The sequence below is a fragment of the Panthera onca genome, chromosome B4, assembly GCF_046562875.1.
Source record: "Panthera onca isolate mPanOnc1 chromosome B4, mPanOnc1 haplotype 2, whole genome shotgun sequence".
In the NCBI taxonomy this organism is placed as follows: domain Eukaryota; kingdom Metazoa; phylum Chordata; class Mammalia; order Carnivora; family Felidae; genus Panthera; species Panthera onca.
The window spans coordinates 125,964,114-125,982,154 of NC_138345.1; the positions used below are offsets into that span (position 1 = coordinate 125,964,114).

At 37.1% G+C, this 18,041-nt stretch overlaps 1 protein-coding gene across 6 annotated transcripts in view; it reads left to right on the top strand.

Annotated features, from left to right (window-relative positions):
- The window catches only part of RIC8B (RIC8 guanine nucleotide exchange factor B), a 104,531-nt gene that overhangs the window by 70,308 nt on the left and 16,182 nt on the right, over positions 1–18,041 (top strand). For all 6 annotated transcript variants that reach the window (XR_013556666.1, XR_013556667.1, XR_013556668.2 and 3 more), the window contains exons 7-8: positions 515–659; positions 11,200–11,344. Coding sequence is in view for 3 of the 6 variants with exons in the window: in XM_078449518.1 (XP_078305644.1) it covers positions 515–659; positions 11,200–11,344 (290 nt within the window). In the remaining 3 variants the exon portion in view is untranslated. The remainder of the gene's footprint in view (positions 1–514; positions 660–11,199; positions 11,345–18,041) is intronic.

The following is an 18,041-nucleotide window of genomic DNA, read 5'->3' on the forward strand; positions in this document are numbered from 1 at the left end:
ACCTTTAAAGTATTCAATAATTAGTAGCCATTTTTATTATAAAACAACAAGAAAACATAAGTACAGATTTTTTTAGTAAATACGAAAATGCTGCAGGAATTACAAAAAGGGAAAAATCAATAGGAATGAGAGTATTAAGAAAGGCCCCATGGACGATAGAGAAGATAGATTGACCCTCGCTTTAAAATGGATTTTGATGGAAGCAGGCAAAGGCATTCCAGATGCTAAAATAAATAAAAACCCAGCAATGAATTTGAGTATATCATGGTGGTACAATGAAGAGATGTTTCTCTTCAAATGAAATTTAATTACAAACTTGAAATCATTTGAGGTGGGATTTTTGTTGTTGTTGTTGTTTAGTTTTATTTGAAAGCAAACCTATTTATTTTTAAAAAGCTTTTTCCACTCATAGAAAACTGAGCTCATAGACATTCTAAGACTGACAGTTGCATGGTGCCGTCCTCGCTTACTCTAGTACCCACAACTGATGATGGTTTTGCATTTCTGCCATTAGGTTTTACCACCATTGAGGGATGTGACAAATCGTCCTGAAGTTGGCTCAACTGTGAGAAATAAGCTGGTGCGCCTCATGACACATGTTGACCTTGGAGTCAAGCAGATTGCTGCTGAATTCCTTTTTGTCCTTTGCAAAGAGAGAGGTAGGTTAAACTCTCTTTGCTCTCTACATTTTTATTTTTCCGAGGGAACTTAAGAAATCTTTCTGTTAGTAGTGGCCGTCTCATTCCACTCTTTTCAGAGCTTACTCCTGTCTGTTCTATTAGAGGGCCTGAGGAGATATTAAAAATTAATAATTTAAAAAATTTTCTGTATGTTTCTGAAGTCATTAAGATGTACAAACACACTCACATTAAACTTTGCCTTCTGTATTCTTAACCCAGACTTCTTAATCTTGATGAGAGAGGACCTGGAGCCATTATGGAAAATCTGCTTAAGTAATTCAGGTGCTACTATTTTGGGTTTTTTTTTTTTAGATTTTATTTTTTTTAGTAATATCCTCACCCAACATGGGGCTTGAACTCACAACCCTGAGAGACCAAGAGTTGCATGCTCTACCAACTGAGCCAGGGTGCTACTGTTTGGATAACCAGGCAAAGCCCTGGGTTAGTTCCCTTTTGTAATTCCTCTTGGAATTAAAACTGTTGGAGTCTTGGTTTCTTCCCTAGGTTATTTAATAAATAATTATTCAATGTGAGGTACATATACTATGGAAATATAAAATGGAAGATGGAAAGTACAAAAATGCCTAAGATATACCCTTTACCCTTGAGATAAGGATAAGATAGAGGTAGAGAGAAATTTTAATTTTTTTAATTTTAATTTTTTTATTTTTTAAGTGAGCGAGCAGGAGGAAGGGGGAGAGGAATGGAGAGAATCCCAAGCAGGCTCCAAGCTTAGCATGTAGCCCAACGCAGGGCTTGATCCCACGACACAGGGATCATGACCTGAGCCGAAATCAAGAGTCACTCAACGGACTGAGCCAGCCAGGTGCCCCAGTAGAGAGAAACTTGAAAGTAACTATACTACAATGTAATAAACACCATTTTATAAGCATATATAAAGTGATTGTCTTCATCTAACAATTTTAAATATTTCCTAAAATTATATGGGTTATTTGCCCTGCAAAATCAAGTTCTTCAAACAAGGAACTTTAAGTTATCCAGATATTTTTACCTATTTCTTTCTTCAGCTCCTAGTTTTATATGTATATTGGGGCACCTGGCTGGCTCAGTAGGTATAGCATGAGACTCTTGATCTTAGGATCATGAGTTCAAGCCCCACATTGGGTGTGCAGCCTACTTAAAATAAGAATTTCAAAAAAAATTTTTTTAATTAAAATTTAAAAATGTAGTAGTATAAAAATTCTATCTAAGCAGATTTTATATTCCACTTTTTTAAAGTACCTCAGTTTTGTGAAACATAATTTGGAGGTAGAAAACTTCACTCACTTCTCCCAAAATATTAAGTTCAATTCTCTTTTGTTTTTTTCCCAGCTATATTGAGGTATAATTAACAAGTGAAATTGTATATATTTAAAGTATATTATACACCATGATTTGGGGTGTGTGTGTGTGTGTGTGTGTGTGTGTATTGTGATGTGATTAACAATTAATTACTTATGTATGTCTGCTGCCTGCATGGTTCCTTTGTGTGTGTGTGGTGAGAATGTTTAAGACTTATTCTTTTAGCAAATTTCAAGTGTACAACACAATACTATTAACTATAGTTAATTTCATTTCCCCTGTCCCTAACCACCATTCTACTCCTTCTAGGAGTTTTATTTTTTTTTCTTTTTTTAAGATTCTACATGTAAGTGAAATCATACGGTATTTGTCTTTCTCTGGCTTATTCACTTAGCATAATGTTCTCTAGGTTCATCCTTGTTGTCACAAATAGCAGGATTTTATTCTTTGTCATGGCTGAAATATATATATTTACATATTTACGTGTGTGTGTGTGTGTGTGTGTGTGTGTGTGTGTGTATACCACCTCTCCCTTATCCATTCATCTGTCATTGGACATTTGGCTTGTTTTTGTATCTTGGCTATTGTGAATAATGCTGCAGTGAACATGGGAGTGTAGACAGCTCTTGGGGATAGTAATTTTGTTTGCTTCTGATATATACCAAAGAGTCGGACTGCTGGATCATAAAAACTGCTGTTTTTAATTTTTTGAGTAAACTCCATACTGTTTTCCTTAGTAGCTGCACCAATTTATATTCCCGCCAATGGTGTGCAAGGGTTCCCTTTTTGCCACATCCTTGCCAACATTTATCATCTCTTTTTTTTTTCATCTCTTATCCTTTTGATAAAAGTCATCCTAATAGGTGTGCGGTGATCTCTCGTGGTTTTGATTTGCATTTTCCTAATGATTAGTTAAGTTGAGCATCTTTTCACAAAAAGACCTGTTGGCCATTCATATGACATTTTTCAGGTTTTTTGCCCATTTTTGTTTAAGCAGGATTTATTTTTAAGTTTATTTTTATTATGAAAGAGATAGAGACAGGGTGCAAGTGGGAGAAGGACAGAGCAAGGGAGAGAGAGAATGCCAAGCAGGCTCCGTGCTGTTGGCACAGAGCCCAATACAGGGCTTGATCCCACAGACCATGAGATCATGACCTGAGCCAAAACCAAGAATCAGATGCTTAACTGACTGAGCCACCCAGGGCCCCTTTCCCCATTTTTTAAATAAAATTATTTAGAGATTTTGCTACTGAGTTGTACCCACTGAATTCTTAAACTTTATTTCTAACTGATTCAGCCACTTCAGTTCCTGTTAAGATGGCATATTAGCAACATAATTTTATCAATGTAACAATAATAATAAACAGCTATTATATATTGGGGTATCATGTTCCAAACATCCTAGGCCATAATCTCATTTAATTCTCATAAGGACCCTATAATTTAAATATTATTATTCCAGTATCATAAATGAATTAACCTGGAACTTGAGAGTGTTTCAGTAATTTACTCAAGGTTGTACAGTTGCTAAGGGCTAAAGCCCAAATTTGAGTCCTCTCTTGCCATTCTGCCACATTTCTTTACTTAGAGTAATCATCTTCAGCTGTTATCACAAATGCTCTTTTAAATAATTCAGTTCTTTCATGACTTTGAGAAAAGATTGATACAGCATTTTAGGATTAAGTGACTCGTATAGTGCCTTGCACATGTAAGCTGAATTGAATCAATTTTTCCAAGATAAGAAATGAGCTGTTTTTGTAAAGTATAATTATGTATGTATACATAAATCTAAATCATACCTATGTATCTATCCATCAAAAGAGGTTTATCAAAATACGTACTAACATCTTATCCATTGTTACCTTTGAGTAGTAGGATGGCTGGTGACTTTTTTTAGTTCTGTGTATTTTGTAATTTTTCTACAGTGAGCATGCATTTCTTGTATTTTTTAAAAAAATTTAGGGTGCCTGGGTGGCTCAGTCAGTTAGGCCTCCGACTTCAGCTCAGGTCATGATCTCGCCATCCATGAGTTCAGGCCCCACGTCAGGCTCTGTGCTGACAGCTTGGAGCCTGGAGCCTATTTCAGATTTTGTGTCTCCCTCTCTCTCTGCCCCTCCCCATCTCATGCTCTGTCTCTCTCTCTCTCTCTCTCTCTCTCTCTCACTCTCTGAAAAATGAATAAACCTTAAAAATTTTTTTTTTAATTTTAAAGAGGAAAACTAAAGCTTATTTCTTCTGTAATTACAGATCTTCATAAATTATATTACATATCTAAATATAATCACCTTACTAAGAGTTAGTGTCATAGCAAATATGGCATATGCATTTATATATGAATTTGTTCAGTGTTTTTCATTTGAAAGTATTAGCTTTGTTCCCTCTTGAACCCTACATTTGAGGTTTTATAGTCCTAACTTTGAGCCCAAAGCCAACCCATATTAGCAAAAGTATATCAGTTTCACTTGACCTTTAGCAATTCTATGTATGCTCATCTGCTTTTCCTTCCAATCTGATTTTAAGTTTAGTAGATACATTCTTTTGGAATACAACTTTACCCATTTAACCATTTACTCATAATTTTTGAGCTATAGCCAGGGAATGCAGAAGTATAAAGATAAACAAGGTTTCTGTTCTCATATCACTTACTTTCTTATCAAGGGTTACAAACTCACATGCCTTCAAGTGCCAGGCTGGTAATAAAAATGGACTGGACATAAGAAGGTGAATGAAAACTGACACTTAACTCATTGGTGGGAAGATGGTGGGTTGGGAGTAGGGGAACAAGAAAATTGTGCGAGATTGGAGAGAAGATATTGCTGCTACTTAGCTCCAACTGGTTGTTATCATGAAGGAACATATGGCAATGTTACCCAGTCTTCTAGATTTTTCAGGAGAAGCCAGGATTCTGGATTTTTACATAAAATCTCCCAGTTTTTAAATGCTATCAACTAATTATAATTTAAAACCATCTAGGGGCTCCTGGGTGGCTCAGTCGGTTAAGCGTCTGACTTCGGCTCAGGTCATGATCTCACAGTTCATGAGTTTGAGCCCCACATCAGGCTCTATGCTGACAGCTCGGAGCCTGGACCCTGCTTTGGATTCTGTGTCTCCCTCTCTCTCTGCCCTTCCCCCACTCATGCTCTGTCTCTATCTCAAAAATAATTACTATAAATGTTTAAAAAAATTTTTTTTAAACTATCTAGCCAAAAGAAAAAGTTTGTAGTCCACATCCAACTTGTAAGTCATCAGATTTTGGAGTTTGGATTGGGTTTGGATGCAAACTATACTAAAATGAGATAAATTTCAGATAATTCATCAATGTTGAACTTTCCTCTGAAGGACATTCAGCTAAGTTTGAAGTGAAGGTATCATGATGAAGTCTTAAAAGTCAGACCACTAAGTGGAAACAGCAGGCAGCAAATTGGGTTAGGAACACAGAAACTAAATTAAGAAGGAAGATTGAAATGGGACAAGATACAAAGGGCAAAATTTCATGGCAGCCTTGGCACAGAAAGAGTCATCCAAGGGTCATCAATACCCATCTGTGCCAGGCTAAACTATATCCCCAACTGACAGTGGCCCACAGGTTAACTTGTGCTCGTGCCCACCAACTTGTTGAGCCAAATCTAAACTTACGTTACCAGCTCTGGCAATTGTGTACTTTGTCCAGGGGGCCTAAAGAGAGGCCTTATGTGTTTTAATTAAAGAAAACAATTTGTAATACAATCCTCCCCCTGTTAACACATTCATTAATTACCAGTGTGTGCTAGGCACTGTGGTAGCAGCTGAATTACAAAGATAAATAAGGCTTAAACACCCTCAGCACATAGCCTCACAACTGGAAACTTTCGTCTCCTTTATTTGAGTCTCTGAGGAATAGGTAGGTGTCTGTTTAGCTGGTAGCTGAAGTCTCCCTTTTCTGATCTTTTCTCTTCCTGTCTTGTTGTTGCTGTTGTTGCTGTTGTTGTTGTTGTTGTTGTTGTTTTTAACTGTCTCTATGTGTTTTCCTCAACCTGTACACATCTCGACATCACGGTCCTTTATATCTTAGCCTCTTGAATGACTAATCTGGTTTTCCTCTTAGTATCCTAACTACCACTCAGGCTTCAACTTGCTGCAAATTAGGCTTTCCACTGCCTTTCCCTACCTTCCAGATTCCTCTGAAAGTGCTCTTAGTAAGCTCACAAGGTAACTAATTTTCAAAAGTAGTGGATATTTTTTAGCCTTCATTTTACTGCATCTATCATTGTAATTGACACTATTGGCCACTCTATCTCTGTGCTACCATACATTCCTAGATTTCCTCTGACCTTTATTTTCAATCACAGTTAACAACTATCTTTGCCCACATTGAACTGCCAGTGTTCCCTAGAGTTTTCTCCTGACCCTGTTCTCATTTTACATTGTCCCCTGAGTGATCTTATCCTCTACTTGGCTTCTGCTTCAGCCAATTTGCTGGGGATTCCCAATTCAGTGTATCTCTTAATATAAACTATTAATAAGTCATATCCATCCTTTCTGGTCAGGTTTTCTTCAGTCTGTCTTCCATGTAGTTAGCAAAAAGATTCTTCTAAAATACAAATATAATCTCATCACTACCACCTTGTAAAACTTTCAGTGACTCCCTGTCACCTGGTAAAATCCAAATTTTCTTAGATGCCTCCATGGCCTGCCTTTTGTGCTTCTAAGTTCTAAATTTACTACTAATTATAAATTTACTACTACTTTATACTTTTTGCTTACTCATGCTGTATTTTTTGTTCTCGCCTGATCATACTGTACCATTTCTTGGCATTATCTCCATGACTTGGCAAATGCTGTTCCTTTTACATGCAATGTCTTCATTTGCATGGCAAGCTTTATTTATCCTTGAAGATCAGCTTAAGTATCATCTCTGTGAAGACTTGTCTGATCATGGAGGCAGAGTTAATCATTGTCTTCCTTGTACCATTTTTACTTACACCCATTTTTAGTACTTTTGACATCTGCTATATTCTAACTCTTAATTTGTTGAAATTGCATTCTAGCCATTGAGTTTCTTTAGGTCAGAGATCATGTTGTCTTCATTTTTGGATCTCCAGTTTTAACAAAGTACCTTAGAGATAATAATAAAAGAGCAAACATTTCTGCTATCTGAATGTAGTGTAGTGAATATACAATCTTATGGATTTCTTCATGTAAAGGAATAATTTCAGTATACTATAAGAGAGGAATGTGCCCGGTACTGTGGCAGCCTGAAAAAGGGAATGATTGGTTATGTGGAGATGGTCAGAGAAAGTCTTTGCAGAGAAATGGGAAACAGCCTTGGTATGTATAGGAAAGAGACTAGTTCAAGATGTGAAGAATCCATGATGTGCAGGAATAATAGGAGATGAGTTTGGGAAAAGAAGGCAGGGGCCAGAAAATGAAGCAGATCTTAGAGGTTTTATACAGGAAGGTGATAACAAATTTTTGCTTTACACAGATCTATGAGGCAGCTGTATGGAACAAGGAATTAGAGGGACATGAGATTGAAAATAGGGAGACTAGTTAGAGGAAGCTATTAGTATAAGATTTCTAAAAGTTGCAGAATTTGGAAGGAAAAGGATTATAAAGCCTTCTCTATATAACAGAGAAAGGGGATTGGTCTCTAGGTAGAATCTGGCTCTGCCATTCTTTCTCCTTGGTAAAGAGCAAAACCTTTTTGTTTTCATGACAGAGTGTGATAAAACCCACGTTTGCGTAAGCTGCAATACCATTACCACCAGTGCAGTTCTGACTGCAGTATGCTACTGTGGTTGCTTTCCTCTGTTCATAGTACCTCTAGCATCTTGATAAAATAGTGGTGAAATATTTTTTGCAACTTTCTGACTGTTGATTTGTCCCATTTCTGCAGCAGTTTTACCTAACTGCATGGTTGATTACTAGGACAAAAAAAAAACAAGTATTTTTTTTAATGTTTATTTTTTTTTAATTTTTTTTTTTTTAACATTTATTGATCTTTGAGAGACAGAGCATGAGCAGAGAAGGGGTAGAGAGAGGGAGACACAGAATCCAAAGAAGGCTCCAGGCTCTGAGCTGTCAGCACAGAGCCCAACGCAGGGCTTGAACTCACGAACTGCGAGATCATGACCTAAGCCGAAGTCAGACGCTCAACCGACTGAGCCACCCAGGTGCACCGTTTGTTTGTTTATTTTGAGAGAGAGAGAGACAGACAGACAAGGTACGAGTGGGGCAGGGGCAGAGAGAGAGGCAGAGAGAGAATCCCAAGCAGGCTCCACACTGTCAGCACAGAGCCCAACTCAAGGATTAAATTTATGAACCATGAGATCATGACCTGAGCTGAAATCAAGAGTCAGACCCTCAACCGACAAAGCCACCCAGGTACCCCTAAATAAATTTTTATGTTGTTTCTTTCTTTTTTTTTTTTTTTATTTAAGGCCCACCCAGAAAACCTTTTCTTTGCCTTAGCAGCTCACTTTATTTTTTAAAATGTTTATTTTTGAGAGCCAGAGTGCAAGCAGGGAAGGGACAGAGAGAGAGGGAGACATAGGACGTGAAGCTGGCTCTGCTCTGATAGCAGAGAGTCCAATGCAGGGCTCGAACTCATGAACTGAACTGTGAAATCAGATTGACCTGAGCCAAAGTCAAGAACCAGTTGCTTAACCAACTGAGCCACCCAGGTGCTCCACAGCTCACTTTAACATCCAAGTTCAGTCTGTTTTCTTTTTACTACTTTCCCAGTATTGAATAGGATATTTTACAGTGTTATTTGAAAATAGCTAAAAAGTAGTTATAAAACATTCCATGAAATGATGTCAATCAGAACTTCACAAAGAAAATATTTCTCACTGTGAAAATTTTGTAGTCCATTTGTCATCTCCCTTCCCCAACCCCTATTTTTTAAATATTTTATCCTATTAACAAAAGTTCATTTGATTCTGAAACTATTGGCTATAGCCTTATCTGTTTTAAAGGCAAAGCAAGTCTTTAAATAGCCTTTGTAACCCAAACTGTCACAGAGTTGATACATGTTTGTTCCAGTGAATGAATAGTAAGCATTATTTTCATAAAAGTGCTAGGGATTTCTTACTATTAACTAACTTCCAGGAAGATTTTCTGCTTAAGATAGCAGATTATTTAGTGTTCAGGTTACTTTTCAACCTATTTTGGCTTTTCATAAACTCTGCATTCTTAAACTATTTTAATGTTTAGCCATTGTAGGTGGTTACCTACATTTTATGTCTTTTTTATTGTTATTTTTTTAATTATATTCATTTCTCAATTTAGACTTCCACAATTTCAGTCAGTATTTTTTCTGGAACTACCAAACACCTTTATTGGTTAAAAAGTAAGGCTTATCAAAAACACAATGAGAGTATCAGTGCCATGTGGATTCAGATATATGATTCTTCGCCTCTCTGACTTTGTGTCTGACCCTGTCATTAATGTCTGACCTCTGTGAATATTAAGAACACCTGTATACATCCCTAAAAGTCCATTAAGAATTCATTAATTTATCCAAACCATTCCAGTCTTGCAGAGGCCCTGTCAGCAAAGGGAGCATATTCAGATTTATTCCAAGGGCTTTCAAATTAAACCACCGTGATCCCTCACTGAACTCCAATATGATTCTACCTAGCACCCATTGAGAATTATTACCAAGGAGACAATAGTTACCAATAGGTTTTAAGGTAGAAAATGGTTGAAAGAGAATCATGCAAACTTTAATCTACTTATATTATTAATCCATGTCTCCTTTCACACAAATTTCACCAGTTTGCTATATCCTTTGAATGTAGGACTTCCTTTTATTTGTCCCCAGACTGCCTATTTTCAGTGTCAAGAAAGGTACCCTCTAGTTCAAGTATTTGAAAAGTTAATGAACAACTCTACCCTGGATTATTCATCCTATCCATGCCTTTAATGATTTCATCTCTGATCATATATGTCCCCTTTCCTTACCCACCTTTTTGCCTATCCACTGCCCCTTTCAGGTCCCAAAGTCATTTTAATTGCCCTCTGAATCTTCTCAGCTTTATTTTGTCTTTTTTGAGTAAGTGGTCTGAATTATAGTAGTATTTCAGATGTAGGTTTCACTAAAGCCTTATACATGAATAAGATAGTGTTTGGTTTGTTTCCTACAGTTGTCTTTAGAATGACATTTTATTGAGAGCCTTAAATAAAATTTTTATTTTTAGACTGATAGATTGAATATTTTGGTGCTCACCTTGAAACTATACCTGATGAAAGGAAAGTACTCTTCAATAAAGCTGCTAATGATTGCTTAGTTTCCAAGAAAAAAAAAAAAAATCCTACAGTTCAGGGTTCCCCTGCAAAAGTTTTATGTGTCTGCTTGTCTTAGAGATATCACCTTGCACTGATAACAGGGTAATACTGCCCTGCATCAGATGGTTCACTGAGCTGTTGCTGCTGTTGTTGACTAAGATAAGTCTAAAATTCTCATTTTACCTAATATTCCCAGGGAAAAAGAAAGAGCATTTACTTTGTGCCAGATACTTTTCTAAGCACTTTGCATGTATTAACCTGAAGTAGATATTATTCCAATTCTTGAGATTAGAAGAAGTGGGATACAGAGCTGTAAAATAACTTACCCAAGTCAACCAACTAGTAAGTGGTAGAGCCATTACTAAAATCCAGCCAGTCTAACTCCTGGGCCTACCTTCTTGGTGGGTCTCATGTGCTTATGTATTATTGCTGACTTTCTTGAAAAAGCAGTAACTTAGCCTATCCTATTTGCAAATATCCCTAAGTTTCGTTATTGCCGACAATTCCTATAAAGGGTATAAGAAAGATTTTAGATAATGACTGAATTGGTAAAATTCCAATCTGGGTTTCATTAACTCCAGTTTCTAGTCATCGTTTCTCCAAAACCGGATAAAAAAAAAAAAAGATGTAAGATTTGTGACCAGAAAATTAAAACACCACTCTTGCCAATGGCCCTGTGGTCACAGAGGCCCCACTCCTGCCACAAAGTATACTCCAAACAGCTCCACTTGAATTTCTGATACCTGAAAAAAGACTTTTGGTCCTCAGAGCATGCAAGAGAATTTATGGGTAGTTTAGTATAACCACTAACACACTTTGAAAATCTCTCAATTTTAAGATTTACTGCCGTATAGATCTCCGACTTCCTTGTACTGGTAAATAGTCAGTAATGACAGTGAGCACCCAAGACCCAAGGATTCCTGTCTAAAAACCTGTTCTGTTTTTGCAGTGGATAGCCTGCTGAAATACACTGGCTATGGGAATGCTGCAGGACTGTTGGCGGCCAGGGGCCTCTTGGCTGGAGGAAGAGGAGATAATTGGTACTCAGAGGACGAGGACACAGACACTGAAGAATACAAAAATGCAAAACCAAAGTATAGTATCAAGTTTCTTTTCACCTATGCCTGTGCCTTTGATTTGGTTATTTACCTTTCACTTCCTTTGTCTTTCATTTTCCAAGTGTTTCCTTTCTTTTGTGGATTTGGAAGCTTTCCATTTAATAGTGTTTTTAGGGACAATTTCATAGCTAGTAGCTTAGAGAGTGACTTCAAATGATTAAGGAAAGATAATATTGCAAGAAATGTTCTGCTGCATGCTCATTGTCCTCTCCTAAGAATTTGGAGAGATGGCATTTTTAGACATTTACCATCATATACTTAAAAAGTATTATTGGCTACTTTTTGCTTTCCTTTCCGTAGGTTGAGATTGTATAAGGTACAACCAAGACCAAGGATTTAAGCTGGTTATTTGATGGTTCAGTCTTTCTCAGAAATCTAAACATAGGTTTCATAAATTCTGATCTTCCCTCTTGCAAAAAAGCCATTATGAATCAATAAAATGGTACATTACTAACAAAAGGAAGCAAGTATAGCTCCACAGTAAAGTTTTATCAAACATTTAATCATCTTTTAACAGATGTATTATTGCTTTGAATAGGCAAACCAGACACTATCATGTCTTTCCTGAATCAGTGCTTAGAAATCAAAGACACTAATTCTCTTATCCCAAAACAAATCACCTCTACTTCCTTCTGTTTCCTCCGCATCCTTTTTTTCCCCCATTTAACCCCATCCCAGGTAAATTTCTTAGTTCCACTTATTAGGACTTACTTGAGCTCAATTTTCTGGTTTCCATTAATGAATATTAAAAGGGTATATCCATCCCTTTTGGCATTATCGATGATGTTGACATGTTAGGTTTCCTACTGATGGTTTCTAGAGTGTAATGGGGATCATGTGGTAGTTGATAAAGGATAGAAAATCATTACCTGCAAAATTAGGCTTTTTTTTTTTTTTAAAGGATAGACTGTGCCCTGTTAACATGAAAGTAGCAGGTTATCAGAAGGTAACGGCAAAGATCATTTCCTAATCAGACAAGACATATATGGCCTATATTCCTTGGCAAATCAGGCCTGAGTAGGAAGCATTATTACTTTTAATATTTCTAGTGCTTTCAGTCTCAGCAGCAGGATCTTGTAGAGTATATCCTAGAAAGAAAAGGCTTCAGGGAAAATAAAACTAGCAGTGACTCTAACCAATACATTCTTAAGACTGCTACCATTTAGATGCTATAAATTGGGCATCTCTATCAAGTAACTGAAGCTTAGATAGAGGAATTCTACTTTAATCTTTTCCTAATCACAGAAGTCATCATTCTAAATTAGTCTTGCTAGCTAGCTCTTGATTTTTCCATTCCATAAACTATACTTCCATATCAGTTTTTTTCTCTCTCTTCATTTGAGACATTAAATATACCACTTAAGTCTCATATTTTTAAACAAAGGTAGAAATTACATTAGGCATTCATTGTGTCCCAAGTTATGCAGACAAGTCAACTAAGATAGAAACTCTTGGAATACTCATGGATGAATGATGTCATTATATCAATGTGTATTGTTGATTTTGTTTGGTGAATGACTCTATTATAGTAATGATCACATATCTCACAAGCACCAGAACACTACTATAACAAGAAATTGGAAGAAACACAAGAACACTGGGTCTAATAGCATGGGAAATAGAAATGTGTTAGATTGTGAAAGTGATGTTAGATTTCAGGAGAGCACCTTTTGTTTAAATCAAAGACCATGATGTTTGGTATTGTTACTGTTTTGGCTTGGAAGAGTCCATACTTAGGCCTGCATACTTAGAATCTTCTTCAGCCTTTGGACCTGGCCTGTAGGGTTCATAGGAATGGTGTGTTAGTGTGGTCAGAATAGTCACCATTGTGAAATCTTGTTGTGTTTCTTAAACATTGGTCATTACAAGTATATATTTCTAGCAAGCATTACATCTTTCCCCTTCAGATAGATTTGCATCTGTTTTTTTCTTACATCTTCCCTCTTTCAGATAAAACACTATAGTGGGATGTTTGTTAGTTAATTTAAAATATTTATTCAAATGGTCCTTGTGGAAGCGGTGGTGAACAAAATACTTTGCAAGCAAGACAACTCCTTGTGCTCTGGGGAGTGATCTACAGAACTGAAAGAACTTTTTCCCCAAAAATCATGAAAACTTTTTACCAATCTAGTCAGGCTTATGAAGTCTGCACCTGAAAGGATTGCTTTCCCTGCTACCATCTGATTACCCTTCACCAAGATCACAGTATGCTTTTCTTATGATGCATTTATTCACAACAGTTGCTAGTTTGGGCAGAAGCAGAGAAATTACCCTTTATCCACTTGGCCTAGTCCCGTTGTCAAAAATGTAAGTGGATTCTGATTGATGCACCAAGGTAACCTGTAATCCTTTAGTGGAATCTGAAACCAATAATTGTGTGGAGCTTACATTTAGGCTATAGGAGACAGTTAATTTCACAACAGTCTTTTTTGTGTCAAAATAAGTGTATTTAATGGACTGGAAATGGCTTTCTGCAATTAGCAGAAATATAGTCAGAGAATCAAGTTACATGCCACACACACTGTGTTGTAAGTCTAGCCATGTTTGTTAAAAGTTTTCAGATAAACTTTGGTCCTGAATCAAAGAGAAAAATTTCCAAATTCTAACTTATATACCTACCTGTTTCTTTTATGCCTCAGAGCATGGAGGCCCCTTGACCATACAGGTGGTATAAGTGACTAATGTGGTTTGTACATCATTCCAGACATCAATTGAAAGATGTGTACCTGATGACATTTGGCTCACTTTAGACCAGTGGCCTTCAAGATGGGTATATAGGAGCCTAGGGGTCCAAAGAAGTATCTTTAAAGGGCTGCTAGATGGAGGGCAAAAGGAGGGGGTGACCAAAGTGGGCAGAACTCTAGGATAACTCCTTATACTCTTAATACCCTACACTAGTTCATAATCACACCCAGAAGCTTAAAATCATTCTACTAAGCAACTCAGGGGTGTTTCCTTCTTGACTATATTTCTCTCAGCAGTAGCTGTGGCAGCAGCTGTGTAATTTCTTCAGAATGAGACAAGAGACTTTTATTCTTTGTCAAGATTTTGTTTTGTTGCTTTAAGTCCCATTGTAATTGTCACCATATATTGAGACTATACAGAAGACTATTGTTTTGCGGGGGCAGGTACTCTGGGGAGTTTTTCCTGGAAAGATATTTCTAGCCTTATTTGCACTTAACCTCTTCTTTCCTGCTCTGAGCTCACAAAAGCCTTTCCCTATTAACCCTTATCCCTTTCATGGAGGTTGCAAATTGTCCACTCATAGACTAGATTCAGCCCACAAGTAAGTTCTGCTTGGCTTACCTGATGTTGCATTCATTGGTTTAGTTTTGTGTTTTCATTTTCTGTTTTACATAATATTTTGCCGACATTTAGAATTCAGATATTTCAGATGGAAATTTGGATTTTGAACTTTTTTTTAATAAGTTCTAATAACATTAAGCCTGCATTTTCACGTGGCAACTGGCTGATGGAGTGGAGGGTCTGTGGTGCCCACCATACCAGGCATGAGCTCCTCTGGTTTAACAATATATCCTTGTCATTTACCTTACCTGCCTAGCCCCTGTAGGAATTTGCCTTTATAGCCCCTTCTTTAACCAGAATGCTTTGAGTGAAATTTAATCTACACTTCTTAGGAGATTGAAGTTAATTTTCATATAGCTCATGGAAATTTTAATGGCTCTTTTTTATAAAGTGACCTAGTACTGTTGATGTTGACCAAATGTAGCAACAACTCGAAAAGCAAAAGTTTTGAAATATATTTCAGCTTTTATGTATATATTCATTTGCTCATACCTTTTTATGTCTTAATCCCTTCATCTCGAGGCCCATAACTGCAGTCAGTTCATAGATAGTAGCCTTATATAATACGAAATGCTCGATGATGCTTTATATAGGTATTTAAATAATTCTTGTCACCTAACTGAAAGACATATACAATCATAGAATTGGAGGGCTGGGAAGATGGGGAAGGGGAACGAAGGCAAGGTGGGACAACATCGTACCATAAAATTACCCAATACAATATCTACCACAATTAGTGTACTTAAAGCATCTTAAGATTCAGTCTTAGAACAAGAGAAAACTACCCTCAGAATTTCAGTGTTAAGATCCTAAAACCTAGAAAGTTAAGTCTTAGACTATACTATTTGAGGTTGTAGTGATTGTTCAACTGAAAATAATCCACTTTATGAAATCTCACATCATTGTTGTTATGGTGACTGTTTTCCTCTCTTGGTAAGGAAACCACAGGAGGCTGGTTTGATGTGGGGAGCAGGAGGGGCGGCAGTGTCCCCAGCACATTGGCATTTTTCCCGTAAAACAGTGGCACAGTTCAGTGCCCCAACTTGTGTTTGCTGTGGCACCGGGTACATTCTTCTACATATTGGGGGTGGGGTATTACATGAGTAAAAGATGATAAATCCTTACTCTGTAAGTGAATCTCTGGCTACTGCTTTTATACTCAGTGAGCAAAGATTTTGTGACGTTAGTAGCTAATTTCAGAGCAAGCTATTAAATCATTTTAGCAGCAAAGGGCTTGAGGTCAGCTTATTAAAAGCGGACATCACTTGTACTAAAACCTTAAAAGAACCAAGAAAAGAATCAAATGTACCCTGATTCAGGAATTCATGTTCTGGCCTTATAGTGTGGATACCACAGAGCTTACCAGTGTATCCTCTTGACACATTTTCCCCTGAGGCACGTGATGGCTTATCCTAATGTCATTATATTCCAAAACAGTCTGTGGTTGTCATTTCTTATTCACCCCTCCATTGAACTTGAGGAGAAGAGCCTTCTTTCAAGAGACAAATCGAACATATTCCATATAGTTAGTACATCTACCTTTCCTTGTACTTTTTTCTAAGGCCTGATTTCCTTTGTCTGCTTGGGAAGTGGTATACACCTCTAATAAGTACCTTTACTAATTTATTTATAAGACTAGTTGTTTTTCTAATTTAGCAGGTGGCAGAAAAGGAACTGTGAAAACATGTGCTGTTGCTATATGCCCAGGGAAATAATTGATGGATGGTAGAATTACATTTTTAGTATGCATCTGGATGCATCTTTAAAATGCTATAGTTCTTAGAAGCCTTGTCTGGGCTCCCCTTGTTCTTGACTTTTGGGAACTATGATGACCACATTCAGTGTTTTTCTTAATGGCCACTAACTAGAGGCCTTTTTCTCTCCTATTATAGCACCTGGCGGAATAAAAAAAAAAAAGGGAGGGAATAGTAGCACACAATGAGTGTCTGAAGTAGGCGCTCTAGCCCTGTGGTTCTTTAACCTCATTGTGTATCAGAACCACCAGGAAAATAAAATATATAGATTTAGTTGGTCTCAGGTGAGGCCTAAGCCTTTTCTTTAAAGTTTACCGAGTGATTCTAATGCGCAGCCAAAGCTAAGAATCACTGACAAGCCTATGAGTTTTCAGGCTGTTTCCTTCGAGTTCCTAAAAGTGCCTCAGGGGCTACCTTAAAAGGAAGCAAGTAAGTACAGACCAACAGAAGGGGCTTTAGGCCTCCACTCTGCTTGGTCACCCATCCCCTCTTCTGCCAGAGAGGTTCCACTTGTCTGTTTTATATGTGGGCTTTCTGTGTAGATTTCATTTGTTTAAAAAAAGGCAGGGGGAGGTTGGTGGTCTGTCCACCGCTTTGAATGAAAAAAAGTTTTTTAATCATGGCTACAGCCTTCGGTCTTATGCAAGAATGACAAAACAGAGGTTTTAGATATGTTTGTTGAGAATGCTGAGCACTGAGTCCTTCCACAAGAATCTGAATATCATGTAGCCTCCAAGGAATGTAGAAAAAGAGAAGGAGATCTTTTAGTAATGAATAGTAGTACCTAGTGACTAGCCCTTTTACTACTCCAAATGAGAAATCCCTGATTGGTAAAGAAAGTTAAACTGCCCAAATCAAAGTCTAAAGCACAGCTTGCAAGCTAGCCCCCAGAGGACCCAGTTGATCACAGTCTTCGTTTTGGCCCATAGGATTCTACCTCCTGCCACCTTTAGACAGGTACTGTTCTCAAGTTTACCCCAGTCCCCAACATTCCACATTATTTATACTTGACCAGTTCACTCATTTGCTTATCCTGAAGGCCTGGCCACTGAAAGTATTTGTGTTTATAGACCCTAGAAAACAATTAACAGTTTGCTATGTTTTTAATGATCAAATGAAATATCCCTGCAAACTATCTATATACTTGGCTCAAACAAAATGCCATAACCTCTTGTCTGCTTTTCCAGAAACATGTTTAGGTTATAGATATTTAGCAGCCATTGAAAGAATTTTCTTTCATCTCAAAAAAAAAAAAAAAAAAAAAAAAAAATAGTGTGGCTTTCAGTTAAGAGGATAGCTTGTGTGGTATTACAACTTTGTACAAACTTTATGGAACATATTCATTTTAAGTACTTTGTTAAATTATTTCCAGAAAGCCAGATGGTATACCTGTCTCTTGGTAGGCTAGATTTCTTTTTTTAATCCAGGTCAGATCAAATCTAATTTCAATTGTTCTTCTGCTTTATCTTTTATTATTTAAACACTCATTGCCTTCTGTGGTCTCACTAATGGACTAATTTCCTGAGATTATAAATCGGCATGCTTTCATTTTCAGATTTCAGCCTCTCTGTCATCATTTTTCCAGTTTTTTTGACATATATTTGTTTTATGCT